Source organism: Canis aureus, chromosome 27 (assembly GCF_053574225.1).
Source record: "Canis aureus isolate CA01 chromosome 27, VMU_Caureus_v.1.0, whole genome shotgun sequence".
NCBI lineage: Eukaryota > Metazoa > Chordata > Mammalia > Carnivora > Canidae > Canis > Canis aureus.
This window is the reverse complement of record NC_135637.1, coordinates 40029184-40045853: the sequence shown is the minus strand read 5'-3', so window position 1 is coordinate 40045853 and position 16670 is coordinate 40029184. Positions and strand designations below refer to the sequence as shown.

General features: G+C 41.4%; 1 protein-coding gene across 6 annotated transcripts in view; it reads right to left on the bottom strand.

The window, feature by feature from the left end:
• PRKG1 (protein kinase cGMP-dependent 1) overlaps positions 1-16670 on the bottom strand; it is a 1198597-nt gene that overhangs the window by 208862 nt on the left and 973065 nt on the right. For all 6 annotated transcript variants that reach the window (XM_077874878.1, XM_077874877.1, XM_077874879.1 and 3 more), the window contains 2 exons: positions 10300-10377; positions 573-667 (listed from right to left, as the gene is read on the bottom strand). In XM_077874878.1, coding sequence (XP_077731004.1) covers positions 573-667; positions 10300-10377 — 173 coding nt within the window. The remainder of the gene's footprint in view (positions 1-572; positions 668-10299; positions 10378-16670) is intronic.

Below are 16670 nucleotides of genomic sequence, written 5' to 3'. Positions count from 1 at the left end.
GCATCTACTTGCTTTACAAGTAGAAGAATTTCAGGGACCTTACAGAACGTCTCTCTGGGTCCAGCCTTTGGAGCCCATCCACCGGGAATCTTCTCGTGCATGACCTCCATCTCTAACAGCGGCAATGACAACCACCACCCAGACGTGAGGCCCAGCAAGCCTCCACTGTCTTCTGATCCTTGGTTTGTACCGTCAGTCCAGGGATTTCCAAACTCTCAACCAGTCATCTTCCTAGGATTCAGAGCAAAACTGCCACACAAGGTAAGCTTAGCTTAGGGGAGACTCTTTCCCCTCTCTTTTAGAGTCTTCATAGAGATTGCGGACAAGGAGAGTAAAGCTGAGAAATTACCCATTAATATAAAAATGATGTGACACAAGTTAATTGATTAATCCTGGAGCTTATATAAATGCATTACGAGCCCACCTGGAAATAAATAAAAATGGCCATCGAGGGTCTGGGTCCAGGATTAGGAGAAACACCAAATATAGAGCCTGTTTTGCCAGGAGCTCAATATGTGAGACGGGAATTTATGCAGCACTCAAGCAAAAACTATAACATGTGATCTACTCACCCCTGCAAGGCTTTCTCTCCAAACCAGTCTCCTTTCCCTAAAGTTCTAAGAAAGACCGGGTCTTCACTGGGTGAGTCTTCCCGAGTGACATTCACCTACAAAGAGAAACAATGAAAATCTACATCCACTGCACATGCTGATTGATCAAATCAACTAATTGGTTGATTGGTCATGTGATTTCCACTTCATGTTTCTTCTTTTAAAATTACTCTTATGAAGACCATGAGTACATTACCACTGACAGGACCAAAGAGTATCACACGTTTCCATACAAACCACAAGAAATGCCCTCCAGTTATTGTTATGCTGTTTCAAGCTGTTTTCAAGAAGTAATAAATTATTCAGAAATTCGAATTTCACTTAGTCCTCCTCCCGACCTCCTATGAAGCAAGCGCTATAATGAATGAGCATCCCTCCAGTCTTCTTTAATGTGTTTATATGCTTGACTTTTTTAAAATATATGAATAGGGGATCCCTGGGTGGCGCAGCGGTTTGGCGCCTCCCTTTGGCCCAGGGCACGATCCTGGAGACCCAGGATCGAATCCCACACCGGGCTTCCGGTGCATGGAGCCTGCTTCTCCCTCTGCCTATGTCTCTGCCTCTCTCTCTTTCTCTCTCTGTGACTATCATAAATAAATAAAAATTTAAAAAAAATATATGAATAGCCTAATACAGTATGTATCATTCTGCAATTCACATTTTTTTCCTCTCAACATTGTTTTATTACTTATCCATCCTTTCACAGATAAATCTAGTCCATCCATTTTAATGACTTAATGCCTTCTTCCATATTTATTCATCCACTTCCTTATAGATGGACGTTTAAATTGTTTACATGCTTTGGAATTGTTCCAGTGAACATCTTTCTATGCACCTCGCATGTATGGCCCTGTTCTTCTAAGACATGCCTGTCTCTTTTCCTGAAGAATCTAACCTCTCTTCTGAGGCCATTCACATGGTCATGAAGCCTCCTCACAGGCCTCTAACCCCTGGCAGTCCTTAAGGTCTACAAGCTTCATTGAGAAGAATTTCAGTTTTAAAGGATCTATGAATTTTATATATATGTCTTTTTTTTTCCACCATAACAGTATGCTCTTCAAAGAAGTGGGTATATCTTTGACATTTTCTTCAATTTATAATAAGCACATAATAAAGAGCTAGAAGTTGCTTCAACAGGAAAGCTTTACTATCCAAACAAGGTATTTGAGCCCATAGAGGACTTCTGACTTGGATGACAATCCATGGACGGAAAAGAATAATGTTTTTGTTGCATGAATGAAGACATAAATGCAATAAGTGGTACCTTTGTGTTAATTCACTTCCCCTTCAAGTTCTACTAATATTCATAATGCTGGCTATGTTTTGTCTAGAATGGTTAAATAGTTAAAACTCACCTACCTAGAAAATGTAATGAAGTAGAAAAAAACTAATTTCTGAAGACAATGCAAGACACTAAGCACATTTAAGAATACTATGCTTCAGGTTTCTGTATTTAGAGAATGGATGACAAGGACCACAATTTTTATAAGTATTAAGAATGTACATGCAAGGTGGAGAGAATTCAATTATTATTCTCCACTGATCCATTTGGTTACTTTTCCACACTGTGTTTCAAAACCATGGGGATGCAGTTTTTAACCCTCTTACACCAAGCTGTATCATAGACATGCTCATTTGCATGCTGATGAGGCTTTTTAGATGTGGACAGACATACACTATCCCATTGATTCTCAAACTTCCGAGTATGGGGTCTTATTTAAAATAAAGGCTACTGAACTTCTTACTAGACACATCTCCTGAGGCTAGGGAAACAAAAGCAAAAATGAGCTACTGGGATTTCATCAGGATAAGGAACTTCTGCTCAGTGAAGGGAACACCACAACTAAAAGGCAATCTTTGGGATGGGAGAAGATATTTGCAAATGACTTATCTGGTAAAGGGTTAGAGTCTAAAATATATTAAAAAACTGAGGCAAAAAAAAAAAAAACTGATGCAACTCAACACCCCAAAACCAAATAATCCAGTTAAAACATGGACAGAAGACATGAACAGATTTCCAAAGAAGACATCCAGTTGGCCAACAGACACATGAAAAGATGTTCAACATCGCTCCTCATCAGGGAGATGCAGATCAAAACTACAGTGAGATATCACCTCACACCTGTCAGAATGGCTAAAATCAACAACACAAGAAACAGCAGATGTTGACAAGGAAGTGGAAAAAAAGGAACCATCATGTACTGTTGGTGGGAATGCAAAGTGTTGCAGCCACTGTGGAGAACAGTTCTAGAAAACAGAATCCTCTGTAGGTTCCTCAGAAAGTTAAAAATAGAACTACTTTACCATCCAGTAATTGCACTACTAGGTATTTACCCCAAGCATACAAAAATACTAATTCAGAGGGATAAAATGTGTCCCAATATTTATAGCACCATTAACAATAGCCAAATTAAGGAAAGAGCCCAGATATCTATTGACTAACAATTGGATAAAGAAGACGTGGTATACATATATACCGGAATATTACATATATAATGGAATATTACTCAGCCATCAAAATGAATGGAACCTTGCCATTTGCAACTATGTGGCTGGAACTAGAGAGTACAATGCTAAGCGAAATTAGTCAGAGAAAGACAAATACCACATGATTTCACTCATAGGTGGAATTTAAGAAACGAAATGATGACTAAAGGAAGGGAAAAAGAGAGGCAAACCATAAAACAGACTCCTAATAGTAGAGAACAAACTGAGCGCTGCTGGAGGGGAGGTGGGTAGGTGATGGGTTAAATCGGTGATGGGGATGAAAGAGCACATTTGTTGGCATGAGCTTATTTGTAAGTGATGGATCACTAAACCCTACATGTGAAACTAACATTACACTGTATGTTAACTACCTGGAATTTAAATAAAAACTTGGGGGCAACCCGGGTGGCTCAGCGGTTTAGTGCCGCCTTCAGTCCAGGGCCTGATTCTGGAGACCTGGGATCGAGTCCCACTCAGGCTCCCTGCATGGAGCCTGCTTTTCCCTCTGTTTGTGTCTCTGCCTCTCTATTGCTCTCTCCCTCTCTCTGTCTTTCACGAATAAATAAAATCTTAAAAAAAAAAAAAAAAAAAAAAAAACCTTGGAAGAAGGGGCACATGGGTGGCTTAGTGGCTTTAGCCAAGCCTCTGCCTTTGGCTAAAGGTGTGATCCCAGGGTGCTGGGATTGAGTCCTGCATCAGGCTCCACACAGGGAGTGTGCTGCTTTCTCTGCCTGTGTCTCTGCCTCCCTGTGTCTCTTATGAATAAATAAAAATTTTAAAAATCTGAAAAAAAATGGAAGAAAAAAAAGGCTACTGGAACCTTATTCTTGAAGTTCTAACTTAATGGGCCTTGAAAATCTGTATTTCAAAAGATTAATGTAGGTGATTCAGATGCAAATGTTCTAGAGACCAAACTGTGATACACATCAATTCATTGTTTTATTTCTGGGTCTCAGTTTTCTCACCTGTTACCATGAGGTACAACCCAACGAAATTATTTGTCAGCCCTTGCTACTACAAAAAAAAAAAAAAATGTCATGAACTAAGGTGAACTATACCTGAGATCATCAATTCACAATTAGATATAAGGATACGTTACACAATTACACATTTGCCATTTGATTGACAACAACAACAAAAATGTTTAGAAATTCCAAATGGCAGATGCATGCAAGGCCTGGGGAGATTTCAGTGGCTTCGGAAATACGCTTTACAAAGACGTTACTGAAACGCACTAACAGAGCCATAAAAAGTGGGTCACCTATCAAATAGACCACTTTCTGCTGATGCGACAAGTGTGAAGGAAAACCTACCCGGATAATCCATATATGTGGAAAGATAAGCAGTTCAAAGAGCAAGAATAAAAGCTTTCCTTTAAGACTGTAATTTCCACACTATTTCTTCGTACAAATAATGAACCATTCTAAATATGTACAGACACCAGGCATGGGCATTTGCATCTTTAAGTCTAAAAAAAAATGTCAGGGTAGAGAAAGCCACATACACAGAGATAGCTTCTGTGACCTCGGCCTATATTGCTTATTCTCCTCCCTGAAATTACTATGTGCTTTAGGATCCACATTGCTATGGGAAAGAACCAGCTCTGGAGCCTTAAAGATAATATTGGGCCTGTTCAAACCCCTGTTATCTCATCACCTTGTCCAAAAAACGGGAGGGCTTGCATATAAGTGTATGAATTAAAAGAGAAAAATCTATGAAAAGCAGACTCTTAATAGTAAGTGCTCGGGGCACCGGGATGGCTCACCCAGTTGAGTGTTTGACTCTTGGTTTCAGCTCAGGTCGTGATCTCAGGGTCCTGGGACTGAGCTCCAGGCTCCGCAGTGAGTCTGCTTGAGATCCTCCCCCTCCTCTGCCCTTCTCCCTCTCTCATGCTATCTTTTGAAAAAAAAAAAGTACTCAAAAAATTGGTTACTTTTCTCATATTTCCCCCTTCTCCAACTTCTCTCACCTATTTCAGAAATTCAAGCATTTGATTGTAAAATAAATATCCCCTATCACTACTACCGCTCTCTCATTGTTGGTATAAAATGCTATTTAGAGCATAAACTTCTTATCCTTCTAGACAGACAAAAGAGTATTTATTCTAACGTTCTTTTTACTTGTCTATACATTAACTTTTTTCTACAAGACATATGTGTAGTCTCATAATTTGAGTTTTTAAGACCATTTTAACTCTAATTTTAAAAATTAAGAATCAAAATAAAAATTAGATACTTTTATATATTTTTTAAGACTGATTGATTGATGACAGACATGGAGAGAAAGAGAGAGAGAGGCAGAGACACGGGAGGAAGGAGAAGCAGGCTCCATGCCGGGAGCCTGACGTGGGACTCGATCCCAGGACTCCAGGATTGCACCCTGGGCCAAAGACAGGCGCTAAACCACTGAGCCACCCAGGGATCCCCTAAAAACTAGATACTTTTAAAGCAGTATAAAGATCTTTGATATCAAAGTCTTCACTAAACAGGATCAATGTGCACAACCAACATGTTTAAGCGAAAACAATTCAAAAAGAAAACAAAATGTGTAGTATGAATTTGGCAGGTTTTATAAACAAAGCAACACTTATTATTAAGAAAGAAAGCAAGCAAGCCAGCCAGCCAGCCAGCCTGGAATTCACAGATTAATAGGGAAGACTTAATTAGACAATGAGGGTCTCTGAAGTCATCATTTTCCTTCCTTTGTGACTAATAGAGGAGCCCCAGTTCTCGCACCGCAGTTCTCCCTTCAAACAACGTTCTGCACATATCACTTAAAAATTAGTCCTGTTATTTGCAAATCAAAATGCCTCCTGATGCAGAATGAGGACACTTTAGGAACTGTATCTGGTAATCTGGGATATAAACTGGGTAGGAATTTTTTTTTTTTTTTTTTTTTTCCTCCTGAACTTGAAGTTTACCTACATTCTCTGAGTCATGAGTATACATCAGTTTGGCCAGATTTAGGATTCCTAGGAGTCTGATTTGACAACTGAACCCTCTGTGTAACACGGGAGTATATTAGCGTACCTCTCCACGTGGGCCGTCCTAACTCACTCTCCTGACATGTCTGTGGTGAACCGGATGTTCATGATCCCCGTTCTAGTGTTTGCAATTAATGCAGGTGCCTGCATGCACTCGCATCTCGTTCTGTGCACATATACCACACATTTGCCTGGTTTCGACCATCATAAAAAGAGCAACACGCCACACATGTTCTGCAACTTGCTTCTTTTGATCAGGATCATATCTGAGATTGATCCAACTCTTCCATTTTACTATACGTATCTGTAGTTCATTTCCTCTCTTTGCATATTACCCTGTTATATGAATATATCTGATATGGATTTATGGATTTTACATATTATATATCCTATTACTTCTTCTAGAGATGTAAACGTGTTCCTTCCAGGTTTACATGTATAATTATTCTTCTATCCTTTTTTTTTCATATTTTTCTTGACTTAGGACAATGGTTGGGATGTCTAGTTCCACAATGAACAGAAATGGTGATAATGTGCTCCTTGATCTTGTTCGTGAGCTAAAAGGAAGGGCTTTTCATGTTTCAATCTTATGTACCATATACAAATAAAATTTCCCTAACTCTCATGCCCGACACATACCAAATAATGCATTAAGCCCATTTCTTCACCAACATGCTTACTTATACTTGCTAATTCTAAGCAAAACTATGTGGTTTTAAATAGTATATAATAGACAAAAACTTCTAAGTTACATTTTTTTTCTAACAGCGTACCAGGTATGTTCAACAGAATCAGAAAATCAAAATATATTTGAATTATTATTGGAACTCTGAAATTTTGCCGGCCAATCCTCCTCAATTTTGTTTGGTTCAATTTATTTATGGAGAGAGTACATTTTTTTTTAATTTATTTATGCAGAGAGTACATTTTTTGATGTAACACAGCTACCGGGACATATGAATACAGTTTTATCAAAGACATTTTTCATTGCTCTGTTGTGAATTCCTTGATGTTCATTATTAGGCGAAGGGAATGTCAAGTTTCCTAGCAACTGGAAACTAACTCAGTTTCCATAGGAGGCAAGTCTGGGTCCTTTAAACATCACTGAAAGCATTCTGCTCAAGTTTTAGAAAAATCAGTTTGTGTAGGTTTATTGGGGGAAAAATAAGTATTTCAGAGTTTCTCTGTTTGTGTGGCTGTGCTTCGCAGGAGAACAAAAACAGTTTTACGCTTAAATAAGTGTCTTGAACTTGGGAAATCCATTTGTGACTTTAGCCTCTTGTGTGTCTTACAACGTGCTCTAAGGAAAAGCCAGTTCAGGGGAAGCAAGGAAATCATCTTTGCCAGGGTTATCCTTTATCATTGCTTAAATGCATACGAAAACCATTTATTTTTTTTATTTAAATTCAATTTGCCAACATAGAGTATAACATCCAGTGCTCATCCCAATAAGTGCCCTTCTCAGTGCCCGTCACCCAGTCACCCCGTCACCCCATCCCCCTGCCCACCTCTCCTTCCACAACCCTTTGTTGAAAACAAATTTATATCTGCATTCCTAAAGCAAAGCACACAGATTCAGAAAATTTCAGTTTCACAACTTATTTGCCTGCTTACTTAAAGACACTTCCACTTTTCTCTCCTCCCACCGGGACTTAAGTATATTCATCTCTTGCTTCTTAGGATTTAAAATACTGATTCCAATACGTGTGTAACAGAATAGAAGATACTAATATATCATTAATTAGCATATAATGAATATAATTAAAAATCATAGCTGCTAAGTTACATGACATGAAAAACTAGTCTTGGATTTTTTTTTCTTTTTTTTTTTTTTTAACCAGCCATAGGTATTTCCATTTTGGATGTGTCAAGAGTCTGACATATTTTTACTACTTCTCTCCCAGAACCCCCATGGTGCTCTGAAACAGTGCCAGAGGAATGGGTTCCCGTGGTGCATTTCCTCACTAGTTCTATTTATACCTATTACAAAACTCATAAAGCAGCACCCCTAATGCCCCTATTTGCAACTGAATATGGTTATAAACAGCAGCTTCTTTTAGGTAGTGCTTGAAATGTGCAGTAATAGGGTAATCACAGAAGTGTGTTAGAAATTCATCTTCAACGAATAAAGGTATCATTCCATGAAAGCAAAGGATTAGCAGTGTCATAAGAAAAAAATAAATCCAGATTGTCGGGACAAAAAATGTCCCCTGTGACCTATTGAATCATTTATATCCATGAGGATTTTCCATTTCCCCTGATTCTTTAGTAAATGTTAAAAAAAATAAAACAGCAAATGGTAAAGCTCCAACGATTTAAAAATAAACCACAGAATGTTAAGAATCCTTAGCCTCTAACATTGGAAAATTCAAAATACAGTTTTAAGTGTAACTGTGGTCAGACATGTCATTTCTTGATATCTTTAAGATGCTGGTGCCTGACATTTTTCTTTATCCCAGGCTTTCCAGTATCAGTCCAGAGAACAGGTATGATACGAGCACAAATGATGCTGTCTTCACTTCAGTGTGACTGATCATCAGTGTAAACACTGACACATTCTCGATTCAGAATCAGTCCAGAGAGGATTACCGAAAATGTGATCCAACAAGATTTATAATCTTTCACATCTCCTGACCACTGTGGCTCTGTACGTCTCTCTTTCCTTATTTAGTATGAGCCATAAGTCCCAGAGTCAGTTGTATTTGCTAAATTAGAACAGACTTACCTACGTTTTTAAAAAAACTGTTTAACATTTTTATTTACTTTCTAAGTAAGCTCTACGCCTAACATGAAGCTTGCATTTATGACTCTGAGAATAAGAGTCACATGCTCTACAGATGGAGCTAGCCAGGTGCCCCTAAACTTACATTTTAAAGTAACGATTATAAAAATGACAAGTTGTATATAAATCCTTTTTCACCAGCATTCTCTTTCCTGTCACCTACCATGCTTCATACATACAAATTCCTCTTAAGGATCTCTTATGATGAAGCAAAGTAAGTGTTCCAACTTTGATTGGAATCAAAGTTCCAATCATTGGCTACAAGACAAGGACACTTAAATGCAAAAATGATTAGGGCTTCACTGTTGAAAGAAATATAAGGTATTTTTTTTAGACTATCAGAGCATTCATCTATGTAAGTTCCCATTTTCCAGTTCACTTATTTTATTACTTTGTTTTTAAATATAATTAAAATATATTTGAAAATTTAAATATAATTAAAATATAATTAAAATATAAAAAAAATAGGGACGCCTGGGTGGCTTAGTGGTTGAGCGTCTGCCTTCCGGGCTCAGGGCATGATCCCGGTATCTGGGATCGAGTCCCACATCGGGCTCCTTGCAGGAAGCCTGCTTCTCCCTCTGCCTGTTTCTCTGCCTCTCTCTCTGTGTCTCTCATGAATAAATAAAATCCTTAAAATATATATATATATATAACTTATCAATATTAAAATAAAATATATAATTAAATAATCATAATTATAATACATATTAAAATGTTTAAGAATTAAAATATAATTAAAATAAATAAATATAATTAAATATAATTTAAATGTAATTTAAAATGAAGAGTTAAAATAATATAAAGGAATAAATTATGATTTTTTCATTCCTATCCTTTGTCCACCCCCATCTATCCCTTCCCGTATAACCTACCACTACCACTTCTTATAATTTCTTAGTATCCATTCAACATTTCTTTATGAAGATACAATAGAGCATGAGTGTATTTATACCCTTGCAGTCCTCAGAGTGCTGAGTATCTTGCCAAAGAATGCTGAACCTGCTAAGTTTCCTAGTGGGATTCACACTTGGGCCATTGGATTTCAAAGCCCTGGTGTTTCAAGATAGCAATGTTACTCATCACTAGTTGGAATTGAGTTTTTTTGTTTTTTGTCTGTTTGTGTTTTCTGTTGAGAATTTTTAAAGCAATCTTAGTCTTTCTCTTGTTGATTTATATAATTTAAATATTGGAAATCTTCCCATTTATGCAGTCGTATCAGTGGCATCTAGCATCATGGTTATTAAATTATGGAACACAGGCTACTTTTGGGTCTTCAGGGTTACACTTTTTCTTCCTCTGGCATCATTTTTGGGAGATCCATTCTCAAATGTTTCTCCCTCAAGACCCTGTGCACGTGCGTCTCCAGGGGTGGCTAATGCACCCTGGGGCCCCCATCCCACTCTGCATCACCCTCTGGGGCTCCCAGGGCTTACCGTTCCTTTGCTGATGATAAAGAAGGTGTCCCCTCTTGCACCTTGCCTGATGATATATTCCCCATTCTCATAGTGGGTCTGAAAAATAGAAGCAACAGAAAAAAAAATTAAGAAGGGAGTAATATAACAAACTGTTCCATCTCTTCAAATATCAACTCTGCAAGGATGCGTTCATCCTGATGGAGTTTTACCCAAGCCCAGAACTCATCATGATTCAAGAATGAGTAATAGCCAATGAATGAAATAATTATGAAGAAATTATTTTGATCATGCTCATGTTTAAAACTATTTGTTAATGCCATTTTTCTGGGTGATTATATTCAGATCTCTAAATTCATTCATTTTAATACTTCTATAAAAATATTTTCTCCCCTTGGAACCAAAACTGCAGAGCTGCTGTTAATTAAACTGGTCTTTTTTGTATTATTTTGTCATTCTCATTTGGTTTTAGTATTCTTGTAATGATAGGCTTTTTTTTTTTTTTTTTTTTTTTTAGAAATATGGTATCTAAAGATCTTCATTTTGAAAACAGGTTGATTTTTAGTGTGAGTTAGCTGGCCCTAGTTAGTTTTTAAGGCACAGCTTTGCGCTCTAATGTCCTGCTTCAGCAATTTAGATTTGGCCCGGTCAGATGGAATGTCTTCATTTTATGGACTGAATTCTGGTCTAGCATCTACGAGCTCATCAATTAGCAAATAAGGAGCAAGGAGCAAACAAGGTAAGGCTACAAGAGGATTATCGCAGTCAGTGTGCCAGTTCTTGGATTTGGACACAGTCAGTAGGTCTGTTCCCAGGGTGAAGATTATTTCTGCAGTGAACAAAAGTAATTTCTATGAGGCGAGGTCGGACAAAGTATATGGCTAGCTCAAGAGATAGAACAGAAAAATGAGACTGCACCATCTGGCCACATTCTTCTCTGCAGCTTAGCAAGGGAGCCATTTTTGAGAAAGAAAACAATCCTTTACACACTCCTTAGGAAACAAGACTTCATGGTCTGCATGCAGTAGCCATCAGGCCAACAGCTGTGATTTATCCTTATACTTCAATACCACGTTCCTTAATAATGGCGTCTATTCACTTATTTAAAATGCCTTTTGTTAGTATTTGACATTGAGAACAATCAGAATTTTCTTTGTATATCCAGAAAATTAACCTACTACCTAATCTTACTTTTTTTTTTTTTTTTTTTAACTCGGAACAAGTTTTAAAAAATAAGATTACAGAATGCATATTCTTCAACTGATTTATTTCATTTAACAAGCTATCCATGGCCCCTTATCACATCTTGCTGCTTGGGAGAGGAAGGATCTTTGCGATATGCAGATGTGAAAAACAAAAACTCACAAGAGTCTTCTTTCAGGTATCAATTCCACAAACATTTCCCTGTGCCTTCTGAGTCAGGCCTGGTTATAGGCATTGATGATACGAAGATGAGATACAAAAATCTCAGAGTAGCACCATCCACTGGATCTTTCTCCAGGGGCGGCAACATTCAACTGTCCAATATGCATATTCAACTGTCCAATATGCTGTATTGGACAGATGTGCTGTCCAATACAGCAGCCTCTAGCCACGTGTGGCTACTGACCAGTAAAATGTGGCCAGTGACTAAAAAACTGAACATTTAAGTGCATTTAATTTGAATTAACTTATTGAAAGAAAAAAATGATAATAATAATTTGAATTAACTCAAATACTCACACATGGCTAATAGCTACTGTATTAGCACCGGTAGTAGCTAAAGCAGACGGAGGAGGAGTTACAATCTGTAGTCATAGGGGAGGGGGGCAGGCCGAGGCATCTCTCCCACTCTCTATGAATGGAGCTCTATTAGAATTCAGGACTCTTCCCTCCCCTTCCCCGTGCTGCACCAGGGCAGGTGGTATGGCTTACTTGACTGGTTCACTTGGAAGTCATCAGCTAGGTGTGCTTGCCTCAGCCCCTAGTCTGCCAAGTGGAGGTGAGCTCCCCACAGAGGTGGACATTCTCTGCGGCTTCCCCAGGACAAGCAGAATGTCTCTGCTGGGCTTCTGTCACAGGACAAGTACATCCACCCAAATACAGGGCCCAGTATAGGAAGCCTATTTGGCTCTGACACCTAAGCCACATCACCTAGCCTAGATTTGTATCATTAGTAACAACAGCATATTAGTTCTATTTCCTTTAGTCTCTGTCCTATTTCTCACTTGTTTCCTAATCCAAAACCTCTCAAAATCCCCCCAAACAATCCAGTGTGCAAATGCTATATTTTATGTTGGTAGGGCTTATGTACTGTCTATTGTCTCACTCTTTCCCCAGGGCTTCCTCATGGAGGAGATTCTTAAGCTCCAACGGAAGTATGAGGAGCAAGTTAACTGGATGTTGAGCAGGAGAAAGCCTCTCCGAAAAGAATTAGCAGATTATGCCCACATAATGGTAGCAGCAATACTATTATTTTGGAAAAAGTAGAAAAATGCAAATAAAAAAGCACCAAACTTAAAAGAATCCTAAGCTCCTCTGAGCTCATTCTTCTTATCTCCTCCTTAAAAGTATATTCCTCCCCATATGATTGCCATTTCTTTTCAGAAAGCCGAAATTATTTGTTCTACATTAAAATGTAGGAAGGTAAGATTTTCGCAGGCACACCATCATTGACATTTTGAGGCAGATAATTCTCTGTTGCTGGGAGTTGTCCTGGACACCAGGTCAGCTGTAGGATGTTGAGCAGCCCCTGTGGCCTCTATGCACTAAATGCCAGTAGCACTTCCAATCCCACTAATGTCAACCAAAAATATGACCAGACCTTGTTAATTACCCTTTGTTTTGTTGGGTAATTGTTGGGGGCAAAACCACTCGTTGAGAAGGTTTGCACTAAATCTTTTGTAGTTTTCTGGACCTGAAATAGCAATTTATTATTTCTCTTGATACTGCGTTCTAGATGATTCTTTGACTTCTCTGGGTGCCAGGCTGGATCAGTGAAAGGTCAGTTGCCTCACTCCTGCGGTGACTATTTGGTGTTGGTCACTACCTGGGGGGCACACCTGCAACTGTCAGCTTCTGTTCTCCTCCACATGGGCCCCTCTACAGGGCTGCCCAGTCTCCTCCACAGCACGGTGGTCTGGGCTGAGCCATCCTCTTATATGTTAGGTGGATTCCAAGGGTGCAAAAGCAGAAGGTGCCAGGCTTTCCCTAAGGTCCAGACTTATACTGCATCCACTAAGTTCAAGCAGGTCCCAGGGCCAGTCCAGATGCAAGAGGAGAGGACTACACAAAGGTGTGAACCCCAGGGGATGCGGTGCATCAGGGCTACGGAAACAGTCTCCCACGGGCTTCAAACTTCACATACATGAAGCTGGACTCCGGACCTCCTTCTCCTGTGCCTTCCCTGCTTCAGTGATGCCAACTGCATGTTTCCTGATACTTGTCCAACCATCTTGGAGTCATATTGAACTTTTCTGTCTCCCAGGCCCACAGTGGGTATCATACACCCACTGGCTGCACCCTCAGAATATACCCAAAACTCAAGGACTCCCCCATCTGCTGCTATGGCTGCCATGTTCTCCTGCTCAGTCCATGAAGCCACCTGCTGACTGGGCTATCTGCTCCTACCTGACCCCTTCGGTCCCCCTTCCCATCTAGCAGCCAGGCAATTCTATTAACACACAGCACCTGTCCCTCCCATGCTCCTATCCTTTCAGGAGACCCTCTGTGCCCATGCGCACTAAAGCCCCACAGAGGGTACAAGGTACTAAGAGCTTCTGCTCTTTTCATGGACCTTGACCTTGCCATCCACCTTCTTCCCTGTGCTATGTCTCTTCTCTTCATACCACTTTTCTTGATGTTCCCTGAACAAAGTTCCTTGAACTTTCGGGGCCTCTGTATAAGTTCTGCCCTCTGCCTGAGATGTCCTTCTACCCCAGATGGCTCAGAAGTGATCTCAGAAGGTAAAGGAACGAGAGAGCAGGATTACCAGTCCCTGCCAAGAGCTGGAGCCATGGCTTCTGATAAGGAAGGACCCATTGGCAACCCCAGTCTAGTTCACAGGGAGTCTGACCTCTATCCTCTCTCCCTTCTCGTATCCCACCAAGGCTCCTCATTAGCTGAGGTCAGCTGAGATGGGACAGGGGGCCTCCCATTTAGATCAGCCTCTAGGGAGAGAGGAGGACCCAGGAAAAGTGAAAAGCAGGCCCAGGGACAAGTGGAATGCATCAGCCTCCTGTTTAACCAATCATTCACTCACCTTTCAACTCTCCTCCACTAAAGGGTCAGCTCCAGGAAGGAATTTTTACACTCCCTGTTGTCTCCCTTGCACCTAGCAGAGCACCTGGGTGTTCTCTAAATACTCATCAAGTAAATGGCTTATGTGGTAAATGCCCCACATGGCAAGGGCTCTCTCCCTTCTTCCGCTGGTTTGCCCTCACTAGGTGGGTCCCCGGTTCCAGGCATCACCACTGGGTCAGAGGCAGAGAAGGGCAGCCTTTCCCCTTACAACTGTTTCTGGGGCAGGAGCACCAGAAGCCCTGGCAATTGTCCCCACGGGTCCCCTCTGAGTCACGTGTCCATTCTTAAACGAATGTCTGACGAGGTGAATTGGAGTAATTCAATTTACTCCAAGTGATTTTCATGGCTTGAGGTCATCCCCAATGGTGCCCAACAAGAAAACCACTCAAATGAAACCAAACCTCTAGCAGTGGAACAATGGGTAGGAACCACAGAGGCACCCGAGAGGGTATCTACTTCATGGATTGACCTGAGCAACCTCTGAAGGGTCAAGACTCAGATGGGGGTGGGGGGCCAGACTGTCAGAGGGAAGTCATGCTAGCAGTCTTCACATCCCCACTGAGCTGTGGTAAAGCAGAGGGAGGCAGCAACCCTGGGCGATCGTCCAGAGTATGTAGGAGGAGGTCCCTGGTGTCAGCTGGCACCTCAAGACAAGGAGGCAGTATGTGTGGGTCCAAGTAGCTCCAAGGTGGAATGGGCCACCCAGTGGGCAGGGGGCACCATGTCTGGAGTATACATCAGCCTAGGTAGGGTGAGCAGGGGCCAAGCCATCAGAAAAGAGATGGAGGTGGTGTCCAAGGATGCCCGAGGGTGAATTTAGGGCATCTTCCGGCCTTGAGATGCTGTAATTCTCTGACAGGTTCTATTTCCCAAAGACAGCCACCAGATAGTTTCCATTCCCTGAGCTCTCCTGCATGGAGACTTGGCCATCCTGCCAGTAAGAGCCAGAGTCCGACTGTCCTCCCCTTGAAACCACACTGGCCTTAGCGGCTCCTCTGTACCAACAGCCTGTGTGGAAGTGATGCTATGTGACTTGAGAGGTTATCTCAGAAAAGGCCTTCCAGCCTCCACTGGTCAGGAGTCTCCATCCTGGAACCCAGCACCATGCTGGGAGGAGCCTGAGCCACACCTTGGGGTGACGAGCAGGAGATCTGGTTGGTGGTGCCGCCCCCACCCAGCCTGAGTCCCCTCAGTCACTGCAGTCAGCACAGAGACACAGGAGTGGGGGAGACTCCCAGCAGGGTCGGGTCTCAGCATCTGACTATCCCCATTCAGAGTCCCCAAATGTCATGGAGCAGAGAGCGGTCATGCCTATCGGGTCGGAATTCTTAACCCACAGAACATAACGAGCACAATCAAGTGGTTCTTCTCTTACGTGGCTACACCCCGCGCTGGCTGCTACCTGGCAATGCAGGGGGCTGCATCCCAGCACCCGGACTCCACCTGTGGCTGCTGGGAGCCTGCCGGCAGCCTGGCCCCCCCCTTCAAGGTCTCATAGGAGAAGGGGGGGAGAGTCCAGGACACCCTGACAGGAACATCCACTGTCTATTTAATTCGTGGAAATTATCTAAGGACCCTCTACTTGTTATTTTAGTTGACCCGCACAGGCATTGAGCACACGTATTTCCAGGCCGTGTAAGCTCACAGAACTCGGGTCCAGGGAAGAGCCTAGGGGATGGTGGGCGAAGGTGGCGCCACTTGGCCAAAGATGGTACCAATTGGCCGCATAAGCCCATAGAACTCAGGCAGAGAAGAGCCTAGGGGATGGTGGCCAGAGGTGGTGCCGGTTGGCAAAAGCTAATGCCCACGGTGCTGTAGCCCCAAGACTCGTGACTGTGCCATCCTGAAATGTTCAACTAACTGCACCTGAGCGGAAGACGATCACGCAGGCTGACCCTCCGAGAGTCCCTCTAATTCTGTTCATCAAATGCCAGCAGTTTCATGGTTTTTTGCAGGTCACTTTGAAGCTCTGCCATTTTCTTCTTTCACATTAAATCAGAAAAATACAGCATTTAGGAGGAGTGGAAACCTTAGCAATTAGGCAGATTCCTTTAAAAGTTTCCACAGTCGTTAGGAGGAAAGCCAAACTGCTTCACACCGCCTGCGAGGCC